A 26,398-nucleotide genomic window follows, 5' to 3' on the forward strand; every position below is an offset into this window, starting at 1 on the left:
GGGGCCAGCTGCTCCCGGGCACCTGAGCCTTTGTCCCAGCGCGGCAGACAATGAATTTGGGGCCAGTTTTTGAGCCAGGAAGGGCTGATCTCCAAAGCGCTTGTCCTGGCAGAGGGAGCCTCGCCAGATCCAATCGCGCCCCTTGCCAGAAATACAATATTATTAGCTATATCCCCCCCCCCCCCCCAATAATCAGCTCCTGGTTATTCGTCCAGAGGGTTTCGCCATGCACAGGGGCAGACGGAGGTGAAGCCTTTGGGTGCTCGGCTCCGTAGGAGTGTCCGCCCGGCCCTCTCCGCGCCCCTGCTCAGCGCCACAGGATGGGACCCAGGCTCGGGAAGGGCGAAGGTATCAAGTAGCACTGGCCCCTTTTTGTGAGCGCGAGTGTAATCAGAGTGGTTGTCTAATCCCAAATTGCAGGCGCATTTTCTGAACGCTCAGCCCATAAAAGCCCTGGATTAAGGGGAGGCAGGGGGCACAAGGCAGAGAGCGAGCGAGCGAGAGAAAAGTTTGGCGCAGCGTGCAGCGCTGAGGACCCGGGGCTGCCGCCTGGCGCGCACCCTGCGCTGGCGGAGACGGAGCAGCGGCGGCGGAGGCGGAGGGGGGGAGCCAGGTTGCCCTGTCCCGCGAGGAGCCACCTCCAGGGACCGCGCTGGACGGGGCCGGCCGTGCCCCCAAAGGGCCCCGCTCGGGACGGGGCGCCGGCCGAAGGCTCCTGGATTCTGCCCCAGAGCCCAGGGCCCCCAGCTCGGACTCCCTTTGCTTGTACCCAGGGGGTAGCGCTGGCTTGTGCGCACAGGTAAGGTGCAGCCCGGCTCTGCCTTTCCTTCCCGCAGCCTCCCTCGGGGCAAGGTGCAGGGCCGGCTGGGGCACGCGGAGGGGAGGGGATTTTTTGGGATGGGGGGCTTCCGTTCCCCGGTGCGGGGGCCGGTCACGGAGCGGGAGGGTTCCCCATTCACACGGCTGCAGCCGGGTCTCTCTGATGCTCTGCACAGGACAGACTGGAGGGGGTCCGCGGGCTGAGACACTGGCTGGGGCGGGTTCCTTTCCGAAGCAGGTTCCTTGAGCGCTTCCGACAGACAGTGCCGATCTGCTGCCAGAAATACAAAGTACCTCTCGAGCTATAGGTGTTAGGACAATCTGGGGGCATTCATTGCATTTAGCGTCACCATTTTTACACCCCCCAACCCAAGCCCCTAGCATGTAGCCTGGCTGGTGGGAACGGCATTTGGCTTTTCAGGAGGGGCTTCCCGATGGGCTGCTTCGCAGCTCAGGCCCCGCAGAGAGGAAGTTAAAGAACCAAGCTGTAAATACTTCGGGAGAGAAGCCCAACATTTACTTTCACTCCCAGCGACTAACGAACACAGCCAGGCTTCTAGTTTAACACTGCTGGCCCAGACACCGAAAACAAACTCGACTGACAATATTTCCCTCCTCCTCTTTCTGGGGAGCGCGTTTCCCCCCTTCCAAACCAGCAATTGTTCTTAGTGGCCAACGCCGCATCTAGCAGCCTGCATCGTATTGTGTTGGTTCTCTACTCCGTGTCCAAGCATCACCCCCCGAGCCCAGGCTGCCTGCAGACCTCTGGGAAGTCCCAGCACCCCCTCTTCTCCACAACTCAAACCCAAAGCGGGGGAGGGCTGAATAATCCATCCCTGGAGCTGCCTGGCTAGAAGTAGCCAGAGCCGCGCATTGCAGAGAACCTGCCCAGGGAAGCCAAACTGAGAAGCGATCAGCAAATTAATGGGAAAGTTTTAAAAGGCCAAAGAGGACGTCAGCTGTCAAAACTTATTTTTCCCTCTTTAATCACAGCAGCGAGGACTCCGCCAGGGCTGGTGTCATTAGAACGGGCTCCTGCTCCCAGCCCCACAGCCAAAGGGGTAAACAGATGTTCGCCGCAAATTAACAAATACTCATCTGACTCTTAGGACCCAATAAACCGCATTAACCTACATTAAAACAAAAAGGGCCCACTCGTCTCTGCCCAAACGAAGAGCGGCTTGGAAAGGCGGACGGCAGCAGGAGGAAAACAAAACAAAACAAAACTAATAAAAAACCTCGGGAGGTGGTGGGGGGATGTAGTCAAAGGGCGAGGGGGAGAGAGAGAAAGAGACAGATCCTGGCCCGAATTTCATCCCCTAATCGAAGGAGATAAGAGGTTTAATTCATTGAGCACATGAACCAGCTCGGAAAGCGATTCCCATTCCGGGCAGAGCCAAGCCCAGAGCCCTAGTATTTACCCTGGCGCTCGTTATCATTTTAACCGGATTATTCACGATGTGGATTTGGTAACATGTCGTGGATTCTCCCTGCCCTGGTCCGGGAAACGCACCAGCGCCGGCAGCCGCAGGAGCAGCTCCTGAGTTGGGAAGCTCAGTCCTGGCCCCACTTGGCTGGATTTGGCAGCGATTGGACGGGGCAGTTTTCAAACGGGGTCTCTGGCGACTCTTAACGAACAGGACTATTGCAGGGCCAGCTCCCGGCAAGTGCAAGCGGAGCCACTGGGTCCCTTCCTAGAAACTTCACAGGAACTTTTCCCCAGGCCTTGGCAGGCGCCGATTGGAGCTGCCGCATTCTTGTGTGCGCGACTGGGCTGTTCCTTCCCAACTGAAGCATGATTTATATTTTCTTGTAAAACCTCTCTGACACTCTGAAGCATCAGCCTGCTGCATTATTATTTTCAGGTCTTCCGACTTGTCGAACAGACTTCCTTTTGTTAGGGGTCCCCTTGCAGAAGAGGGTTTGTTTGCGGCTGGAATGAGCTGAGCAGGCGAATACAGGAATACGCCACGTAAAAAGTTGAACTTTTGGTCTGGCTTGGTTCTACCTCTCTCTCTATATATATATTTTAAAACTGCAGCGCTCCGAGTTAACAAAGGGCTTTGATCTGGCCCACTGAGCTGTGAAAGGCACGCCACTGCAAGGGAATCGTTAGGTGAAGAAAATGATGCAATGTTCCGAGTTATGAAAATCTTTGACAAAGTAGCAGTGACCAGAGGTCCGATTTGCAAAATCTCCATACGAACAGGAACAGTCTCCGAAAGAGAAATTGGAAACTTCCTGGACAAACATTGCTTAGACCTGGGAAAGTTTTAAAAATAAATATCACTTCCATTGCTTTTTAATTTTCCCCCAAAACTCTTATTTTTGTGTCTGAAGGTGAATCTTTGGTAGCTAGACCGTTCAGTTTCAGGTAGGTAGCTGTTGCATTTGCAGATAATATTTTACAAATTCATTTTAAAACTTAAATAACCTTTCCCCAGCTCCCTCCCCCTCCAAACAATCAGAGGTAATAAACTTTTCACACTGGGAAGAGAGGACAGCAGCAGTTAACGGTAAGAAAGATTCAGCTTTTATTGAAAATTTATATATGACTCAGTCTTGTAATAAATAAACAGTTTTCACAAAAATGAGAGCGCTGTAAGCCAAGGGAACATGAACTGGGAGGGGTTTGCACACAATGGCAAAATCAGACTTTAATAGGTACAGAATAAATATGAACAGGTTCTGGAGCCAATGCAGAGATCCCACAAAATGGAGAAGGGAACAAAACTAGATGTAATAAATAATTATAAAAAATGGCATAGCCTTTAATGACAAAATGTTTCTGTAAACTGATGCACTTCAATTAGCCCCATCTCACATCACATCTTCAGATCACAAGGCTCTTTTCAAACCATATGTTAAAGAACTAGTCTCTGAGCAAATCAGACAGTCTTAAATGTATATTATACATACAATAAAATGTAAAACGCTGCTGAAATAAACACTGGTAAATATAGCACATTTTAATAACTGGATTGAGTCAGATCTAACTATAAAATTTAGACAGCTTATTAAGTATTACATATGGCAGGACTAGATGAAATCATTCAGCATGATTTTAGTTTTCTATTTTCCCCTCTATAATCCTATTACAACAAAAACATATTTATTTCAAAATTCATTCCTCCTCCAGCTAAAGAAATCCAGACAGACATATTTTTTTCTCTTAAACATTTCTGATATCACCACCACCACCACAACGTTTCTGTGCAAATGTATTTAACGGAATTTCAACATGATGACTAAGCTCACAAATAAATCATAGCACAAAGCTAGTTTGGAATAATATTGCTTGAGTGGAAAAAAATAACAAATCCAGAAAACAACGCAGTATAGAGCTGGCCTAACGAAAGGGCAAAAGTTTTATTTTTTTTTGAAATATTGACGTGTAATATTGTTTTTTTCAGTCTTGGGGTCAGTATTTTAAAAATGTAAGAAAGGTCTGGACTACAAAATGCAGCTGCATCTGTTCCAGGAAGGCCAGTCACTGAAGGACACATTTCTCTTCTTTCTTGGCCATCTTGCCTTTGTTTTGTTCAAGAGTTCTTTCCAAATGTTCATCTTCTTCTTCAGCCCTGAAAAACAACCCCAAGATACAATTATTGTCCATTTTCTATCTAAGGTCACACAGTTCTTCTTTACAGGCTAATTTGCCAAAGGGATTTGGATATTGAGAACCACTCTAGAGTTCGATGTGATAGCACCATTAGTCTGAGGATCGGGCTCTAGTGATGGTCTGATTTTCTTTAAAATGGATCATCACTACCAACCCCCGAGTTCATGTTTCACTCTTGATCACCAGAGAACATGCTGCCTTTGTTACTGAACTTTCCTCAAACTTTTACTGTCTGGACGATAGAGACAAAGCAGATCCATTCACAGAAAAGTCAAAATGTCTCTAGAGGGTTTAAAAAAGAACACATCATACTTACTGTTTTTCTTGGGCGTCCAAATCTCTGACCAGGGCATCACGTTTATTAACGAGAATAACAAGTTCATCCAGCAAAAGCTGCTCTCGCCTTTTCTGGGCCTCAGTCTTTTGCCAATCTGAAAACAATATACAAATACATTCAATAACAATAACAACCTCCCACCCCAAATGTGTGGTTTAAAATCTTTTTGGCCTTAACTTCTGCGTGATTTAAATAAATGGGTGTCAGATCTTTGGCCTTAGCAATAAAAAAAAAAAGATTATTAATTTCTGTGACCCGAAAGGGGTGTGGAACTTTAAGCAGGGATCACATTTCACGTTTGCGTGAATTTGTGTAAATCAAAAACATCAAGTTATTGAAGATCTGTATTTGACTTCATGCATTATTTGGTAACTCACTGCCATAAATGTATACATTGCTACATAAACAACTAATGTCTGTACTAGATTTGGTAATATTATTCCAAGATGCCTAACTTCTAAATCTCTCACAGAACTTTTAACGGAGGCCTGGACAGACTGGAATCAGTTTATAAATAGCAATTTTTAAAAAACAGAAACAAATGGAATCATCTTCTTCATTTTCTTTTTTTCCCATTTATGGTTTGGTTTTATCTTATTCTAGAGATCTTTCGCTCTGGCCTTGTTTTCTGTGAATATATTGGGTGGGGGGGAGGGGCACATTTGTTTCTGAAACTGGCAAAATTCACAGAACCAAAAAAATATTATAAGAACTTTTCCTAATCTAGAATCTAACTCCATCTCTGCCCACATAGCTTATTCTTTGCTAATTTCTTGCTTGGTATATCTTAGCAGTTGGAAGTATCTCACACTGGGCACCATATGCTTCACAATAACTTTAAAAGTAGGTGTCAGTTAATTAGCATTTTTCTCTGAAGTAAAAATACATTTGGTAGACAATATTACATAGCACCCCTCTCCACAGCAATGTAACCAGTCTGATTGTTTGCATGATGGCTAAATCCAAGGCTCTTTGCTAAATGACAATTACAGATCTGATTCTGAAATTATTTTGTTGCACAAGATTGGATAATGTCTAATCACTCTCCCATTGCACTAATCTTGTGCATGCTTACATCCAGAGGACTCCAAAGGAACATTTTTGACCCCATATGCTTCCCTTGCATGGTCTCTGTCCCTCTTTTAACAGAACCGTATCTGCATTTCATAAAAAGAAGGCAAATTTAAGATTGGAGCATGCCTGAAGTCCAAGCCAACTGCTCTCTAGCCAGACTGTAAGGGCTTGTAGCTGTCAATCAAGCCACCAGTCTACCCCGCCTCCCTCATTAGGAAAGTAAACAATGAAAAGAAGGAGAAGTAGATGATGAGGGAGATAGCAGAACAAATGAAGAGCAGGAGGGAAACAGGACACCAGCTTAAAAATGTCCATAACCACCGACTCAAGCAGTGTCCTCCCCTCTGTGCACTTTCCAAAAAATAAAGGAAAGAGAGTGTGCAATCCTTTTGGATTTCTCTCTTCTCTCTCTATTGCCCTGGGCAATCATGTTAAAACTCACATGGCTGGTGCTTATTCAGATAAACCTAACAATGCACACCAATGGTTACCATGTGAATCTTCACAAACCACACAAGAATGTGCTGGTTCAAATCCCCCTGACCCCCCTCCAAAGCAAAATTTATTCAAGACAGCAAACTGCTCAGAAGCTTTATGAAAGCAAGTGGTGCTAGAGGGAATTCAGTCTTGTATTTACAAATTAAAAATTAGATGCATCATCATGCAATAAAGGTTAGAACAGCAGCAAAAAGCCAGGAATGTGTAACCACTTTTATCGTTCTCTTGCCTTCTGTCTGTGGACATGTATCCATAAACCAACGTAGGTGTACGTGCATATACTAACATGCACACACACAAAATACAGACAGACATGTGTATATATACATTTGACATAAGCAAATGTACATAATAGCGTTTCATAAATGAGCAAGAACTTGATATAGTGACACTTTGTCCCCTTCCAACACATTTACGTGGCAGGAGACCTGCAGACGGTCCTCATTGCTATTTTTAAATGGGCTGTTTCTGATCCCTCATACTTATGGAAGCTAATTTTCCAGGTGGTAACCAAATCAATTTGTCTTGGAATTTATCGTCCTCACCTTCAGCCCAGCCCAAACATGGTGCCCCCCAAAGCTGCCTTTTAGTTGCTAATGTAGAACATACTCTCTTGATTTCCGTTGATATTTGCCCTTTCCTAGTCCGGCATGTTACAGGACGTGCTGCTTCAGTTCAGCTTGTTAAAAAATCCTGCCTGCTAGGGCTCGAACTCAGAACAGGCTCTTCGTGAAATCACATGGTATTACATGTAAAAATTAAGTGCCAGCTTAAGTGATTTCAACTCACTGAAACAAACCAGACTCACAAGTGTATGTCAGACGTCAGTGATCGGACTAGAAACAAGGAAAAAAAGACGTAGTTCAAAATTCCCTGCGTGTTCACACGCCCTCCAAACCGTGTACAACTTCGAGCCACACTACCCGTGCTTCTCACTACGATCTTGCTGATCGCAAGGTTTCTCTAATATTTTGACACCTGAAGATCCTGATAAATTAAGGAAGGATCTGAAAAGCAGCAGTTCTACATGGGTTTGAGCTATCTAATACTTTGCAGTTTTGTCTTGGTTGGCAGTTTCAGTTTTTTAAAACACTCTCATTTTTCTGAATGTTAGAAGCAATTTTCTGTAACATCTTATGTGTGCAGACAGGAGCCAAAATATTTTAGAATTATATTAGAACTGGAGGTTTGGTATGAACTACTTTTTCCTCTGTAACATTCCTACCTATAGATATTGATATAGTAGACACAGCTCACAGCAGTGTATGGTAAATAACGTCTTACGGGACACTCAGACCTAGAATGAAACCGATTTTTGTTGTTGCTGTTGTTACAGTAGATAGTAGTGTTGTTTGTGAGGATGCCATGCAAAGATTCATTAGCACAAGTACACAATTGCTTTGTTGAGTTAGCTTAATTAACTTGTATACATTTCTTCGGAAAGGAGAAAAACTTAATTTCCCTCTTAGAAGTGCAGACAAATAAATATCAGTTTGTTAGGAAGGGAGGAGTTTTTGGACAGAGTATTTGGTCAATATTTATTTTATATAATATTAAACTAGGAGCTTGTTTTACACAGTAAAATATCCGACTGAACATACCTCCCCCAGCAAAACAGCTTTCAGAGAGAACACAAATGTCAATATATTTAAAAAGCAACAGCATGCAAGTTTGGCTTCTACCTGTTGTAAATTTTAAGACAGGATTATCTAGCACACGTGTTATATATAGTTACCAGCACTGACTACAGCTTTGGGAAACTACAGTATAGACTGTGATTAATGTGAAGATTCCAGAATAATACTGTTATAAAAGCTACACTCTGGATAGAAATAGGAGAAAGCTCTGATGCTGTATATGAGCTAAAAGGGCTGAAAGCCAAAGACCCCATGCAGTCTCTTGCAATGTGCAGTTTCAAATTACATAGTTTGTTAAATTCAGAATGAAATCCAAATGTTTTCAATTATTCATCTGCATGGAGTTTACATTGTCTTCATTTTAGTTGCTTAAACTGATAATTACTTTAAGACAACAGGCAGACTATTCCAATAGAAACACTGTAATAGAAACGGTCTAAAGTTCTTCTAGTAAAACCTTCAACCTTGCCACTATAATAAATAAGCCTAGCACTTGGATGAAAATTAACACTAGTTTTGTAAAGAGCACATTGGGGGATTGCAGTCAAGTCTTATCTTTAGTTCCAGTCAACTAGCAATCCTGAAAGAGTTTGCATCATCATCAGAGCAGGCCATTTGATAGGATTCTACTGCTGAACCTAATCAATCTATGGAATACTGTGGCTGTGCTGTGTAACAAAGCTAAAATAGATTTACAAATGGGGTTTTAGGGGATAAGCTCCTCCACAGGATTACATATTGATTTTAAATATAAAAAGCTTATCATATAAACCATAACTACAAAAATAGTGAACCTATGCATAAATCCTTTTAGAAGAGCACCCACTTCAAACTATAAGCCAAGAATAAATCAAGATGTACAAAATCCTAAAGAAGATCCATTTCTTGGGCAGAAAATGAACACACTACCCCAAGGTGTGCAAAAATGAACTTATCTTTTCTAAGGAGACATTAAATCTGGGGGAAAAAGGGGAAGGTAACTCAAGTGTGTTTAAGTCTAAGGTATCCTGCTACTCAGCTTTGGATGCAGAAAAATCCAAGCTCTGAAATGCGTACCTTGTTTACATGAGACAAACACATGCCGTGTGTTCTCATTTGCCCACGCTAAAACAAAGTAGGGGATATTTCCTTCAGCGTATTATGATTCTTTAGAACTATTTCAGGCACTTCTCGGGATGAGCATTTTCAGCAGCAAATTCACTTGTAACGATATGAATAGCTTGTTGCTATAAGGAGCCAGTACTTTACTCTCCCTTTCTTATCTCTGCTGCTAAATGGGAAAAAAAAAGTATTCCTCTTTTTACCACTGTTGGCCATTCATGTGTTCTGTGTGAAGTGCTTTTAACACTCCAAAAGGCTATTCAACTGCATATGCATCCATTTTAACAGTTGGCTAAGAGGACACTGTCTCCACATCACTGAACACTATAACGGTCAGCACCTCTAAACTACAGTACTGCCCACACACTGCTCAGACTAGCAGGGCAGGCCGATGGCCAATAAACTTCCTTTATCTACAATCAGCAGGCTGCTACCTTTTGCAAGTCTCTTTTTCCCCTGTCATCAACTGGCTAAGTAAATTGTTTGATAGATTTTTAAACAGCAGAGTCACGGGTGGAAGAGTTAGAGCAATTCACCAAAACAGTAATTATCACCTCTCAAAGACTTGTTTTTTAAAGTACCAGTATGAATCAGAACATTGCTACTAACAATCACTTTAAATAAACAAACACACCAACAGAAACCACCCTGCTATTTTTTAATGTCCATATGTTTTGGAGTGGGAATATCTGTACACATGTGTTAGATTTGTCCTTTCACATCTTTTATATGGCACCAACTGTTCATTAGCCTCTCTGATACATACTGCCTTGAACTCCTCATTTAGCCTATTTAACTTTCTAATTTCTTCTACAGTCAACCTTACTACACAGATCCGTTTTGTGTTATTTTAAAAATCTCTTAATTAATATTTGAAATCAAGCATAAATCAGACATGAAAAGCTTGAAAGCACCTACATATACACCCAGAGTCCATTTTTCAAAACTATATTTCAGCATCTTGTAACATACTTATAGCCTCAATCATCATATCTGGATAGCTCCTTCTTTAAAAAGTTCCTAAGAGAACAATAATCTTAATACAATTCAAAATTTTAAAACATAATAAGAGTAGTGTAAACAAACATATTGTTTTTCTTGAAAAATCCTGTATATTTCATCATTATTAACAAGTAGATCTGATCTTTCTGATGTCTGATGTTTTGCTGTTTTTAATTTTATTTTATTAAGGCGTATGTGTGATTTGTCATATTCTGTAAGGCATTCAAAGATCTTAGGTTTGAAGTGCCCACAATAAAAATAATTAAGGGACATTACTGTATAATTTATGCCCAATACTTATTTTTTTGTTAAAAAGGATTTTAATCTGTTTTAAATATTTAATTTCTAATTAACTGTTACCTCAGTATACATTTTTGAACTCAGGTTTTATTCAAGAGTATGGTGCACTGAGCCTTACCCAAGAATATAGTAACAGACTGATAGATATGAAAAAGCTACCTGACAACCCATGTCTTTCTCCTACAAACTTATGCTTCCAGTGAAGTCTCCAAACTAATTAGAATTGATTTATTATGGATCAGGTACCTTATCAGGTGAAGAAAGAAATTACCATGGACAGTCAAAGGGCTAAGAGGTCAATATAGAATAGCAAAATCAATTTGCATTGATTAGACAAAAGGTCCATTTTACAGAGCCCAAAGGATTAACTTTTAAGCAAACATCTTTGAACTACAAGCCAGCATTTGTGACTGAGAGGTATACGTAGAGCAGCATTATAAAACACTTAAGATATTTAAATAACAATATAATGTAAGCAATAGTTTAAGCTATCTGGATATTTATTTTTATTATGAATCCTCCTTAGGATTACTGTACAAATTCATTTAAAATCATTATGGAAAGTATGAAATTGTTTCACTTATCCCCATGTCAATCTTTCCATGAGTTTTCATTCAGGTAAGGTGACTAGACTCTAGAGAGCTACAGAGAATGAAGAAAATATGTGCAATGGATTGCACTAACCCTGATGTTGTGTGTGAGGAAATATGTACTTGACACGTGTATAATATGTTATCATGAAGACTGAAGAGATTTGTTTCCACAGTGGAAATACTGCTATAAAAATATTTAAAATGTAGAAATAAGGAATCTCATGTATCTGAGTCATCCCTTTATGATAAGCAACATCACTGCATCAAAACTAAAATGACTTTGCTGTAACAAAAACAATAAATAAAATGTAAAAATACATTGTGCTTCCCCCCCCCCCCCCAATGCTTTTTCAAATATATTTTAGTTTCTGATCATGTTTCTGATCTTGCTTTCTGAATCCAATGCTTGAAACAATTTCTTTGCATATAATTTATGGATATGAGTAAAGACCTACAGTATCTATTGCACACTATAATTTTGAATTATGGGATAGCTGACTCCATTCTCAGGTGGGCCTTCTTATTGGTCTTCCTGTTAAATAATTTCATTTGTTAATATTGCTTACCTTCGATAGCAAGCATTGCTCTTAACTCTCGGTTCAGCAGTTCGTACCGCCTTTCTAGGTCATGTTCTTTTTCCCTAGGCAAGTTGCAAAAGTTCATCAATATGTTAATTACTAAATCATTAAACACTTAAAAGAACCTTTAACTTACATTGATTTTAGGACTCATAACTGACTTTTCTCTTCAACTTTAAGCTACTCCAAACAAATGATACACAAACTTAAAACCGTCCTCAGGTAGAATATTCAGTAATGATGCTTTTTTCCTTTTCTGTAACGTCTGTTTTTCTGGATTTAGTTTAACTTCCTTGTACTATTGTACATAATTAGTAAATATTCATCCTTGGAGCAGCTGTTGTGCTATGTCCTAAGTATAACATATTCTCTCCTATCTAAAGAACAAATTCCAGATTCAAACAATTCACCAAGATAGTATGAACACTTAAAGTATTATCCCATGTAAATTCTGACCTAACGAATACAGAAAATTAGACCCAGGATTAGAGAGCTTAATATTTTAAGGTGGAATCTTCTATCAAGTTCAGACATGGAAAGAAATTCGTGAACGTACAACTCATTTCACTATGTTATAAAGGAAGCATGCATATATCTACACTAGGTGGCATACTAAAAGAAAATCATCAGTAAACTGAGCAAAACTAAACAAGAAATGACGACCTCAACAGGCCAAATGCCAGTCTAATAATGAATGGTATTTATGCTTTCTCTCATCCTCTATGCTCCTAATAACTGTGCCAGTTTTGCCTATTTCTGAAGAAGGTTTACATGTCTTTATTACACAAAACTTGCTCTGCATTGTCTGTGGTAACATTGCTTCACGTGAGGTTCACTAATATGCTTTTTCCCACACTCCAACATTGCTAAACTAGTGAATGATCTAATATTACTGACTAGAGCAAATATCAACTTTAAATTAAAGTTTTCCCTGAAAATAAAATTTGTATGTTATATTTCAAGTACAATTCAAGTATATTTTCAAATTTCTAGAAAGTAATTTTATTCTACTGTTTTTGCCTTTGAACATATAAATGCACTTGCTATTTCATATTTTTTCACAGCTCTCACTAATCTTGCATCATTGCATGCTTTGCATTTTCATGTCTGAAATATGAGAAAAACAAACTACTTGATATGTACACAAATCACACATACTTTGCATCTTTGAGGAAACATTCTGAAGTCTAATGGAAATAAAGCAAAAAAGTTTAGCATCTATATTCTAAGTGAACATACTGATAAATCAACCTCTTGGACCAAGCTCAGTCATCCATACTTACAGAAGAGAAAGCTGATTCATTCTTCTTATCAAGGCATTTTTCTTATTAACCAACATGAACCATTCCTGCATCATAGCTTCTTCTTCTTCTGTGTTCCGTCCTATAAAATAAGCACATTTGTTATTTATGAGACTTTTCACAAGCTGGACAACAAACTTTAGTATCAGTTTTTGGAACATGAGATCTCTCATGTTAATGGGCATTAAAAGGTAATTTTTCAAAATTGAACAATAACAAAATATTAGACTTCAAGACCGGCAGCCTAACACTGTTGAACTATCACAAGTCAATCTTTTAAAGCTGATATTCTTCAGCATATATATTTTAGTGCCTCTTAATGTACTCATAGATCATATTAACACTAAGTACATTTGGAAGAAAAAGTGTTCTACCTTTAAACCCTCCCCAGAGATAATACGATTATAAAAGAGGTGGAAAAACAACAAAACATTACGATGGGTGAAATTAACTGCATCCACAAAAACCCAGAGTATTCAGGCTCCACGTGGGTGGAATGCACAGAGTAGCTGGGGAGGTGAAATCCCGCCCACAACCCTTGGCCAGTGTGCTGGGCTGCTGGCCAGCCTCCCTACCCTTATGGCTGCTATTCCAGATAGCTGACATAGCTTCTCCGCACTGGGGCCCTGATTCAGTCCTCACTGAAGTCAAAGGGAGTCTCTCCATTGATTTTAACAGGAATTGGATTGGGACTCAGTTGCCAAGGGTACTGGAGTCATGACATCTGCACAAATATACACAGCCTCCATTTGTGGCAACCAATCAGCCCCTGTCTTTCTCAACATTAAGTGGAAGGAGAGACAAGTCTTTATATACATGTTACCGGCATGTAAATCTAATGAATTTTAACCTTAAGAAATGCACAATTTGGGAAGAAGCTTTGCCCAGTGGCTACAGTAAAAGAATAAAGTCAGGAATTCGGGGGTCTTTTTCCCAGCTCTGCCACTCTGTGACCTTGGGCCTGTATCTCACACTTTCCCATTTCTAGTATGAGGATAACACCTACCTCATATGCATGTTGAGGATTAATTCATTATGTTTGTAAAGTGCTTTAAAATCTCTGAGGAAAGATACTATATATGAGGGGAAGGTATCATTATATTAATATCCAGTAACGGGGCACTAGTTGTGGAGCGGAAGCTTGCTTACATCAGAAGCTGGTAATGTACCAAAAAACGCAGTGAGCTTTTGCTCTAAGAGGAAACCCCCAATTTTTGGGTGTTAACATTTGCATCACAGCTGATTCTTCAGCATCACGGCCTGTCTTACAAACATTCCCAAATCATACGCAAATGCTTGGACACAGATCTGTGCAAGGAGCTGCCCTTTTCCCATGGCTATTCCCCTGCTGCATTTACAGTACTGTTTTATGGCTCAGAATTCCCTCCAGAGAGTTTTGCGACAATAAGGATGTTTTTCATAACAAATTAAAGATCAGAGGAATTGTCGCATTGGCCCAGCTAGTGGGGGTTCCTGGTGCAAGACTTAGACTGTACTCAATATATCCTTCCCCTGAACTGCACTGAGTCAGCTCACTTTCTTTCTATGGGGGGCAGGAGCATGGGGGATTACTTTCTTATCCCTACAAACAATCAATCTGTGCCCACCAGCATGAAATTTGATTCCCCCTTTAGCATGCAGGTAAAAAAATTCTAATAACTAGTTACACAGATGACAACATTTAATTGATTAATTAATTCATTGTTTGTAAAGGGCTCTGGGATCTTTGGATGAAAGATGCTATCACAAATACATTACACCACAATACCATTCTAATGGATGAGTCTGCAAACCATTTTCAACAAACAGAAAATGGGGACATAGAGACATTCAATGGAGCTTCACCAATTTAGACCAGCTACTAATGTAGATTTTCTCCTTCTGAAAGTAAAATGAAGTGAACGACAGCATATATTCAAATAAATCTAGGGAAAAGCTGTATTTGTCAATTTGGAGCCTAACGAAAACAGATTGCACATCTTCAATATTTTTATGCTTACATTTTATTGTATGAAGTAGTCACAGGTTTTTTTTAAAGTGAGTCAACAAAGTCTTTACTGTTTTACAGTATTTTTAATCTGTCTTTTAGGGCAGCTGTTTTTGTATTCCTTTTGGACCATGTGATGCCCTGACACTGGTCATGTGATATCGGCTGCGATAGGCACAAATCCCAGGGCAGCAACAAAAGAAGAAAGAGTAAAAAGAAAAAGCTGAGAAAAAGCTTGCAATTTGGAAAAAGGCCAATTGTAGCCCAGTGAAGGCCTTTTTGATCAGTGAAATGACACATGTGTGCAATATTAACAGCAATAGATTGGGGTATCTTATTTTTTTGACCAAGGGCTTTTAAATTCTTGTACATACAACTTAAATACGAGCAAGGTAAGATACATGACAACATAAATAATTTTAAAATTGCTACTCTCAAGCAACATAGTATTACTAGCTAGTTTACTCAATTTAACACTATTTTCTTCAATAGAGAGTGCATATAAAACACTTTCAATGAAGAAAATTGAATGCTGAAATGCTGATGCAGCAGTGATATTTGAAAGTTAAATTTATACTTACTATTTCTGAATAAAAACAAAAACAAGGATTTTCCTCATCCACAACTAATTTCACACTTCCACTTAGTAAAACTGTTCAACTGCTATGTGTTTATTTTCCAAGTTCAAATGATTACTGAAATCATTCAAGTACAAATGTTTAAAAATTCAAAATGTGAAAATATCCGCTTTGCTCTCTGGAGAAACAATACAACACAGATTATTTAAATGAAGTGAAAAACATGTCCGAGAACAAATCGATACTGTGTGTGCAAACCCTTTATCTGAGCCAGTACAAGATGATGGAAATCTATAAATAGCCCACAGATCTTCAACTTAAAATTGTTTTTTTTCTATAACACATGCATTACACCATTGTTTTAATTTTTTTTAAGAAAAAAAATTCAAACCCTTTTAATGCTAGTAAGTTGGACCATTACATATTAATCCTGACTTTAATAACTGGTTAAAGACCCCTTCAGCTTTATAAGTAACAAAAAATATTAAAGCCTGTGATCACAGCGAGCTTTTCTCATTTCTCCTCTAACCATTTGTTATTTAATCCAATACTAGTAATCCAATTTGTCCATCAGACTTTTAAAGGGCAGAATGCAACTTCCCCAGCTTAGACACTTTTCAAAGTACAATATATTTTTCAAATGAATGCTGGATGTTTCATTTTTTCCCCAACTGTTCCTAGCTCTAATGTATGAGGAAAAAAAGAACAAGATGAACATTGTTCATACTGATTAAGTAAGAGCTCATTAAAGAGCTGTCAGTGCCGTACTTTGAATATGCATGAAGCATATAATCAGATCTAGTACCGTCACTAGAGGAGAATACGGTAAGTACAAAGGATTGATTTAATTACTTAGAGTGGGCTGTGGTGGTAAAGCGGTCTTGTTAGCGCAAAAAGAAAAGGAGGTTGTATTCTGGCACAGTTAAGAGAAAAAGGCAGTTTTAGCTTCTGCCACAATACCTAATCTCAGGATAAAGCACTTTAGGTTGTAGCTTAAAATGAAGACTGTCAGTATTCTAAAAAGCCCAGAATTCATCTTATTTTGTTTAACCTCACCTGGTTAACTATCTAGCAGAATGTATTCTTTGTAACACATAATTATGGCTATACCTTTTTATCCTATAGATACAATAATGACTCCTGGAAAAAAGTCTTATTTTAAGACTCTTTAGTGCTGCAAGCATCACATACATTCAAAATGCAGAGTAAGTGATGGAAAGATGCAACAAGAAAAACTAACGTAACAGCCTTGTAATACCATATTTTATTAGTGGACAATCTGTGATGAGAATTTTTGGTAATGTTTTTCTAGTTTCTTTATTTTTTAAATCAAATTCCTGTTTTATTTCTCCCTAGGAATCAAGGAGAATTCTCTCACATCACCATATTCTTCTTTCATTGTTTGGCTTGAGTGGTGAAGGATGCATGTTCTATTCTTCTCTTCACTTGACATCTACCAGATCCCTCCTCAGTGATTAGGAATGATCACTTTACCAAGATTGGAACAGTTAAGGCCCAAATTCCACCCTCAGAAACATACAGGCAATTCCCATTGACTTAAGTTTTGGTTCTGCAGTGCACTGTAATATCTCCTGAACGAGACTGAATAAAGGCTGTAGCAAAAAGTTCAATGATTTTGTCCAACAAGCCAGGATTTGGATGACCCTCTCTTCCCTCCCCCCCCGCAAAATGGCTTACATCTTTTGGTTAATCTCATGCACCAAATTATTATTTCAATTGCTGCTATTTAATAATGATTGAGGCCTTTTTCTTCTTTCATCTGTACCATTTCTGAACTACAAATCCATTACAATTTTTGGAGGACAGTGCAAATGAATAAGTAGTATACTTTTATGTTGTAGAACTTGAACATGGATTTATAAAATATCATTTCCATTAAATACTACAGGGGTTACTAATGGGTAACTCATATGCTGATTCCTTGTTAAACATTTTAATAAATAGTAATCTGATAAATGGTTAGGCTGAATCAATTTGAAAGCACCAGTTTTTCCCTGCTAAACAAACAAACAAACAAACAAAATCCCAAACCAAACACTTCAATATCATCCAGTGAATAGCACATATATGTACCATGTAGCTTATAACCGTTTAAACCTTTTGGGCAGTAAGACATTTAGATAAACCAAACATGGATTAACATAGTATGACTGCACACTGCTAAGAAAACAGAGAAGAAAGTGCTACAAAACATTATGAGCACTACTTAAATGGGAGAAAAAGTAGCAACATGTAGGGGCAAGACTAGTTTACTGTGTAAATGGACGGACACACTACATCCTTTACACATTAAGCCATCATAAATTCGTCAAGACAAGCCACTAGACTAAAATAAAATATATTTAGAAATCCTCAAATTTAAATATATTTAGCTGCTTTGCAAAAATGAATTACAACTCACAGAAGATAACTAATAAAAGGTTTCTATCATCGTCCAAAACCAGCACATTCAGTCTGGCAAGAAATAGCAGGTTTACGGAAATTATTAGGTATGCTGCCTTAAGCGCAACTGTTTTTACATTTTATTTGTACTGCATATTCTGTGTGTTACGTTGTAATAGTTAAACATAGAAAACGCCACGTCTACCCATTTACTTCAACAGAATACCATGAAAAAGAACTACTTAAGACACAGCCCATTCTTCAGCCATTTGCTGATATTTACACACAGTTTTAAAAAGAATAGAAGAAGCTTTCTTCACTCAACACACTTGGGTGAAGAGGCCAGCAGGAGAATGCCAGCGTATGTGAACGAGAGCAAGTCCAGTAATGAAAAAACTGGCCAACTTCCCTCCACTGCTATTTATGGAGACATAGTAGTTGTTATTTGAGAGTGTTTACATGACCACCAGATAGTCCTACAAAGGTTGGTCAATGCCTGAAGTTTCACATATTTTACCCTGAAATTCATTTGAAAATATGTCTTATTTGCCTGCTTAAACAGTTTCATTTATCCTGTCAAGATTAGGGGCACATAAAAACTCTCATATGAAGAGAGATTGGAAAGATTGGGATTGTTTACCTCACAGGGGAGATGAATAAAAGGAAATGTGATAAAAGTATACAAAATAATGAAAGGTGTAGAGAAGGTAGCAGAAAGGGCTAAATAAACAAATATTATTTGCAAGGAATAATCAGACCAGGTCTAACAGGAGCTTAGAATTGGCTACCTTGTGTCCAAACAGACTGAGAATTGCGGTCAAAATTTTGAAAAGAGACTAATGATTCTGGATGCTAAACTTGAGACACCTTAAAAGAGCCCGATTTTCAGAGATCTGGTGCTCAGCACTTTCTGAAAATCAGGTTCCTTCATGAGGTCTCAATTCGGATTATCAAAATCTGAGGCCCCCTCTCCCCCAATTACTAATTACTTTTGAAAATCTTGGCCAAATATGGCTTATTTACTAGGAAGTCTCTTTCTCATTATGATAAATGTTTTTGTGTGGATTACTATAAAAGAAAAAAATGTCAAGGGAACCTGAGAAACTAACTAGTACAAAGGTATTGTTGGACATGGCTAGGCGATAGGTAAAGGCATAGGTCAGTCTGTTAAATATCTACTGCTAGTGGATGCTGTAAGCACAGGAAAAAGGTAGAGCATTTCTGATGCCTTAGTAAAATAGGGAGTTATATTTCATTCAGGTAAGCAGACTAAGAAGTTATGCATATGACTCAATTGGAAACTAGACATGAAAGACACAATTGTCAGCTACCACTGGAGGACAACTGAGGGCGTCAGCTGGAAACACTACACCTCATAATTTTGCTTAAAATATTTTTATGACATTTTGAGTTTCAAAATGGAAAAACAAAACAAAAAAAATTGTGCTTTTTCCATAAAACTTAATTATTGCAAAAAGCTCCCCAAGTCTGGAGTTAACGTGCTGGTCCATCATAGCTTCCACAACCAGTAGCTTAGAATCAAGATGCTCAGCTCTCTACGTAGAAACCCCTGCCTCCTCTCCCCAGATGAGAACTGCCTTACTTACTCCAAACTAACCCAATTCACTATGAAATGTTCAAAAATAGCCATCAACAGATAAACAGGATGGGTTGCAGTTTGGGGTCAAACCTTTTGAAGAGCAGTTTTCAAGTAAGGAAACAAAGTTATCTTGCTTCTCATGGATTTCCTAGTTTGAACTAGTTGGGAAAGCACTGAAGGCAAGTTAGGCCAGGAGTGCTGGAACAATTTGCATAGTGAAGGTGGTGAGAGCCACTGAACCAAACTGCAATCCCTGTATATAATGGAAACCACTTCAAGCCAGGAGATGCTTCTGCACCCCTGGTTCCAGCACCTGTGAGTTAGGCAGAGGCATTCTCTCACAAATGTACTCTGGACACACTGTTTGAATGCAGCTTCTAAAGAGACACTGATATACACACAATAATATCTAGTAAAGGTAGCCAAGGATCTCCAGACAGAGTTAATTTACTGTGTTCTGTCTGACTTTATTTCAGCCCAGGAAAGCACAATAATGTTAGTGAAATGGGCCTCAACCCTCAGAGGACCAGCAACGTGTATTTCTTTATGGCAGGAACATATCTAACTAGTTTAACATCAATCAGGAAACCTTCTGTAATTTCTTAGTAGGCGAAAACAAAACATACGAAGAGCCTTATTGAAACTTTTGAGAACTGTGTTAATACAATTTCAAGGCACTGACCACATCTAATAAATGCCAGGATTTCTCTTCAGAGAGACGAGGTGGAGGAGGTGATATCTTTTATTGGACCAACTTCTACTGGTGAGAGAGAGACACTTTTGAGCTCATACAGAGCTCTTGCACAACCCTAAATCCAAGCCTTCTCCTTGTCTGAAATGAAATTGGTACAAAAGGACAAAAGGCTAGTGACCTGCTATCTCTGCAACCTAGAGTTATTTTGGGTCTGAAACTGGGAACCATCCAGAGTGTAACTATCATTATGAAAGATAATAAAAGCGAAATTGCATGAAAGGGCATTGATTTTCTCCACTCTACATGCTGATGTAATGATCACCAGAAAATTACCTTACTAGAAAGCCAGTAGAAACAGAATGCATGGGCTTGAACAAGAGGCTACACGTTTTATGAAGGATCATATTGAAGACTCAAGTGGCAGTCACTGACCAAGAACCGGGAGGACAGACTGTTTATGATTCCTGAATGAAGATGGCAGGAGGTGAGATTCAATTGAAGACAGCTGGACAGAATCCTGTAGGGGGGTGACACTTTTTAACTTTAGGATACAAAATAAAATATACTCTGGCAGGAATTCTATCAGTCAGTAGGTCTGGTATTGCTGGAAATAACAGACTCAAGAATTCACAGTACCATGACCAAGGTCCAAAATCCAGAAGGATCATGATTAGATATGCTCTGGCTATTTTCAGTTTCTGCAATCTCTTGGTATTTAAGAAGAAATAAGGACTGGTAGAAAAAGTATGTCAGATCACTGTCCAGATTGCAGGAAAAATTAATCCATAGTCCATCCCCTGGGATCGCTGAACCTGCTGCAAAAACATGGGAAGTTTCATATTTGTTGCTGTTCCCTAGCAATAGCAGATTGTCTGGTGAATTTGGAACTGCAGGGACCACTCACTTGGAAGAAAATGCTGGCAGTTGAACTATGTTGCTTGCGGATTGAGAAGTCACATTGGATGGCTTGCTCTGAGTGACAGTAAGTGCTGTTTTGCCTACTGCTGATTCGCAGACCAGAGTTCTTCTCCCTGCCCTACTTGGTTGTTTATCCATTAATTTAAGGCTAAATGTGGTCTTGAAGTGATAGAACGGCTAGCCTTAGAGTCCTCATGGCAATGTCTACTGCTCTAGTATGAAGCACGCTACCCTGATGTTTACCAGTTGTTCCTTTATTTCCCTCATGACAACTTTTTCTGAGGCTGAGAAGGAATAGGGGATGGTACAAACTCTGATGTTTTAGGTAGAGAAGATAGTCAAATACAAGGTTCAAGGGTGCATGCTCTGAGGATATGCCTTTCTGAGAGGACCAAAATGGAGAAGTGCTTCCATTTAGCTAGGTAAGGGCCCCTAGCTGAGGGTTTTCTACTACTGAGAAGTACTTTCTGGACATCCTCAGAACAGGATGTCTCCAAAGGCATTAACCATGGAAGCCTCCTCACTGTCAGGTGGAGGGCTTGCTGGTTGGGATGGAGCAGGTGGCCGTGGTCCTGAGAAATCACATCTGGATCCAGCGGGAGAGACAGTGGAGGTTTGATTGACAAGGTCAGTGGGGTCGAATACTAGTGTTGTGAGGGCCACACTGGTGCTATCAGGATGAGATGAGCATTGTCTTGTTTGATTTTGAACAAGACTCTGGCAGCAAGGGAATCAGAGGAAAAGCATACAGGATGGGGTTCTTTCAGGGTAGCAGAAAGCATCTGTCAATGAACCTGGGCAGAGAGCTCCCTGGGAACAGAGCTGGTGGCATTTTCTGTCAGACTTTGTTGCAAACAGGTCCACCTGGGAAGTGAGTCCCCAGATCTGGAAGATAGATCTGGCAACGTTCAGGCATAAACACCACTCATGGTGATTGGAGAAGGTCTTGCTCAGTCGATCTGCCAACATGTTCCATTCTCTGGAAGGTAAGCAGCACTGAGATGAATTGAATTGGTTCTGCAAAAGTCCCAGAAGTGAATTGCCTCCTGGTCTAACTAGGTCAACTGGGCTCCTCCCTTTCTGTGTGTGTAAAATACAGAAGTAGCGGAGTTATCTGTTCAAATTAACAAGTTCTTTCCTACTAAAGCTGAACTGGCTAGTTTTACAGCTCTCAATTCCCTAACATTTATATGAGCCATTAGATCCTGAGACAACCAAAGAACTTGAGTCTGCAAGGACCCCATATGCCCCCCCCCGTCAACTCAGAGCTGATATGTCTGTGAACAGAGTGAGGGTTGATGTGGATGAGGACAAAGAGGTGAGTGGTGGGGATAAAGAAGACCCCCCCCCACACTTTCAGAGGGTCCATCCACTAATCCAGAGATGTCAAAACTAGCATTGACACTTGAACAACCTTGTGCAAATGATGACAACTTGGGGCATATACTGATGCTAGCCATTCCTGAGATGCAGCCTGTAATGCTGAACCACGTAGATACATGCTGCCATGTGACCCAGGAGGCTGCAATAGCTGTGTGCCATGGGGAGAGGATATGCTTTCTGTCACACCACTAAGGCTGGCAGTGTTTTGAACTTGGATTGTGATAGCAAGGCCTTGGCTTTTGTGGTGTCTAAAAATGCTCCAATAAACTATCCTCAGTGATTTGTCCCAATTTACTAGGAGCCCAGTGCATCGATTGTGGACAAGATGGTGGATGCACTGGCTAACATCTGAGCCTCGAACCCACCTTTGACCAACCAGTCGTCCAGGTACAGGAACACATGGGACTCCTGATTTTCATAGATGTGCTGCAAATACCACCATGCACTTCAATAACAGCTGATGAGTCACTGAGAGACCAAACAGAAGCTGATAATGTGACCCATTTGCCAAAAATCTGAGAAACTTCCGATGGTTATGTCGTATTGTGACATGGACATAAGCGCCCTTTAAATCAAGGGCAGCATACCAGTCTTCTTGTTCCAGGAAGGGAATAATCAAGGCCAGGGTAACCACATGGAGTATTATTTTCTTCAGGAATTTGTACAACTTTCTTAGATCTAAAATAGGCCTGTGACCTCCTTTTGCTTTGGGGATAAGGAAATAGTGGAAATAGAAACCTTTCCCCTTGAGGTCCAGTGAGACTTCCTGTGTGGCCCCTGCTTGAAGGAATGACTGGACCTCCTGTTGAAGGATGATCTCATGGGAGCGGTCCCTGAAAGGGTCAGGAAGGACGGCATGTAGGAGGGGCAGAAATGAACTGGAGGGCATATTCCAGTTCCACTGTGCTTAAGACCCACCAATCCAATGTTACATGGGCCCAAGCACTTAGGAAGCAGGGTAAGTGATTTGTAAACAAAAGGTGGGAAATAGATGAATTACAGTGCCTGGTACACTGCCCTCCACCAGTGTATCAAAACGCCTGTTTGGATGAGGCGGCTAGATGGGAAAAGCTCACTGGTGCTGAAGAGGAAGGCGGGGGATGTCATCTCCTATTACCCCGGCACTTTCTCCTCAGCAGATCTTGAGACTGGGGAGTAAAACCCTGGTGTCTGTATGGTAGCTGTGGATGGAACTGTTTCCTTTTTGTTGTCAGAGTACAGATACCAAGAGATTTTAACGTCACCGTGGAATCTTTTAGATTATGGAAAATTATTGTCCATCTTATCCGAAAACAAAGAGGGACCTTTGAAAGGGAGGTCCTGGACTGGTCTGCTAGACTTCTCAGGAGAGCCCACAAACCACAAACATCTTCTCACAGAAATGGCAGATGCCATGGTTTGAGCCGTTGCGTTTATGCCATCTAAACTGTCCTGGAGTTCAGATCAAGGCAACTAGCTTCCCCTCATCCACTATTATTGCCAATTCCTGCCTACAGTCTTCTGGTAACCCATCCTGAAATTTTAAAATATTCTCCCAGAGGGTGAAATCCTAGTGGCTCAGGAGTGCTGTTGGTTTACAATCCTGATCTGCAGATGCTCTGTGGAATAAAGTTTGCATCCAAACAAGTCCAGCCTCTTTGAATCTTTGCCTTTTGGCATGGATGGTTGGTGTCCTTGTCTCTCCCATCCATTACAAGCTGCCACCATCAAGGAAAAACCAGTTGGGACTGGTAGCCTGAGCCCGGGGAAGGCAGCACTGGGGATATCATTGGAGAATTCCCATTCAACTGCATCAGCCTTGCAGAAGCTTGAGAGGTAATGGTACTGTGAGTTCCTGACAGCATGAGGTAGGTGCCACAAGCATCAGTACGGACTGTAAATCTTTCACGCCAGGAATACTGGTATCAAGAGGCTAAGCATGCCCCCTGTCTCCAGGGTGGTTGGGAGTAAAAAAGACTGATGGCTCTGGTACAGAGATCTTTCAGGGGATGCCCTTGATGGACCTGGCACAGGCCCCAGGGGCAGGGATCCCTTCTTCTTAGCTGAAGAGTGCTCCCGAGAGACTTTCCCCCAAATGTATTGTAAAGTCTCTGCCTCTACTTGGCTCCAGCACTGACACAGGTCAGCGAGGGACTGAGCCTGAGGAGAGTCTAAGCCTTTTCTTCAGTGCTGGCGAAGGGGACTGAGGAGCTGCAGATATCTCTGGTACATGAAGCCAATGAACTTGGGGTGCTCTCCATGTGAGATGAGTCTGATGGGGAGTGAAGTGCTGCTTACATGAGCAAACATTTGAGCCTCATTGCTCTATCCTTCTTTGAGATAATCCCTTACAAATTTGTGACTGATGTGGGATTCTCCTAAAGATTTCAGGCAGGCCAGGTCTGAGTCACTGACTGGCATGGCTTAGTGCAAGTCTGGCAGGACTTAAAACCTGGTGAGTGTGGCGTTGTTCCAGTACGTCTCCCCGTAACAAAAGATAAAAAACTAGCCCAGAAAAACCTAAGACTAATATGTATTGCTAAAATGAAAAAATTTAACTCACTAATTCCTAACAATAACAGGGTATATATACAAAGGAGCAACAGAATCACTTACGACAAGTCTGAGATCACTCCAACAACCATCGGTGGTGGTAAGAAGGAACTGAGGGAGGTTGGAGGCAGCCCCACCCCCGCATACCAGCATGCAGTGGCATGTGGTGAAAGAGGGCACTACAGCTGCCCCGACTAGTATCACTGAGGTAAAAAGTTCCCCGACAACTGTGCACGAGGCACGCCCACACCTACAGCGGAATGGACACGTGCCAACACTTGCAGAAGAACTAACTTTTTCCAAAGGGTTTTGTGCATCTATACTTGCACTGAGTCCTGCTGATTTCATGTGACTCAGTTAAGTTATCCAAGTTACACTTATATGCATTATTAGACACTGCCAGCTGGTGTAAAGCAGCCTTAATGTAAATGAGAATCAGACCCTTAAGTCTTCATGTTTACGTTACCCAGATTAAGGCTTGGTACCTGTCGAAATTTTACTCTTATATTTAGTATGCTATGGGTTAAAAAAGCAGCCACTGATCCATATGAGCGAGTTATCAATTATAATGCACTTTGAGAACATACATCTCATGAAATGCTTTATAGAACCGCTGATTTTAAAATAGCAGAAATTTACAGATGCACTTTTTTGTGGACTGTTATAAATTTACAACAAAATACCCAACACATTAATTGTTTTTCAGTTTCAAGGCCCTTCCTCCTCTGCCCCACACTGTTTGATATTAGGTGAAATTCTTACAGATCAGTTCTCATTCCTAGAGTAATTTTGTATGGTAAAGTAAGAAAACAGAGAAGTTTATAAAAGAAATGCTAACAAACCCTTACCGACGGCAACCTAGCACCACATCTGCAACATTCATGTATTCCAAATGTTTGGGAAGATTTTTTCCCTTCCCCTATTTTATGATCACAGATCAAAAGATGACATCACTTTTGAGGAATATATTTCTGTTCTTCCTTTTTTGTAGCAACTATCGTTGCCATGCTGTTTTTGTTGTTGCTATAGTTTTATGTGTTCATTCAAATCTCCCACAATATGATTGGATACCTCCTTACAATCTCATTATTTGGCCAGGTTTCAATGTACCTAGAGTTAATTATGCTGAGCTAAGTAAAAATAATGCTGTATACTGAATGCATATGTGGCAAACTGATGTAGTAACTGCAGTGTTATTTATTTTTGCTGATTTAAGCAAGATATTAAAATATCAAAGTTCATAATGTGTCTATCACTTTAGTAAACTACAGGTATCTCCTTATGTATATGCATGAATATTTGAAATTATTTGAATTATACTCTATTGACCTTTTCTACTGCTTAGTTTCTATAAAAGGGCCTTGTTTTTGTTGTCATTCGTCATGCTGAGTAATATCTTACTCCACGATTAGAAACCCCTGGGACTAATCACGGAATATTG

The 26,398-nt window shown here is 40.4% G+C and overlaps 1 protein-coding gene and 1 long non-coding RNA gene across 17 annotated transcripts in view; one reads left to right on the forward strand and one right to left on the reverse strand.

The window, feature by feature from the left end:
• Positions 1-239: 239 nt before the first annotated feature.
• On the forward strand, positions 240-17,597 carry LOC114020201. The gene is made up of 3 exons (XR_006289946.1): positions 240-799; positions 3,264-3,335; positions 16,784-17,597. It is a non-coding gene; the product is annotated as an uncharacterized LOC114020201 (long non-coding RNA).
• Positions 3,330-26,398, reverse strand: part of EHBP1 (EH domain binding protein 1) — a 322,570-nt gene continuing 299,501 nt past the window's right edge. For all 16 annotated transcript variants that reach the window (XM_037896082.2, XM_043543993.1, XM_037896085.2 and 13 more), the window contains 4 exons: positions 12,845-12,944; positions 11,550-11,623; positions 4,758-4,872; positions 3,330-4,400 (listed from right to left, as the gene is read on the reverse strand). In XM_037896082.2, the coding sequence (XP_037752010.1) occupies positions 4,310-4,400; positions 4,758-4,872; positions 11,550-11,623; positions 12,845-12,944 (380 nt within the window). In that variant the 3' untranslated portion in view covers positions 3,330-4,309. The remainder of the gene's footprint in view (positions 4,401-4,757; positions 4,873-11,549; positions 11,624-12,844; positions 12,945-26,398) is intronic.

This window comes from Chelonia mydas, chromosome 3 (assembly GCF_015237465.2).
Source record: "Chelonia mydas isolate rCheMyd1 chromosome 3, rCheMyd1.pri.v2, whole genome shotgun sequence".
Lineage (NCBI taxonomy): Eukaryota > Metazoa > Chordata > Testudines > Cheloniidae > Chelonia > Chelonia mydas.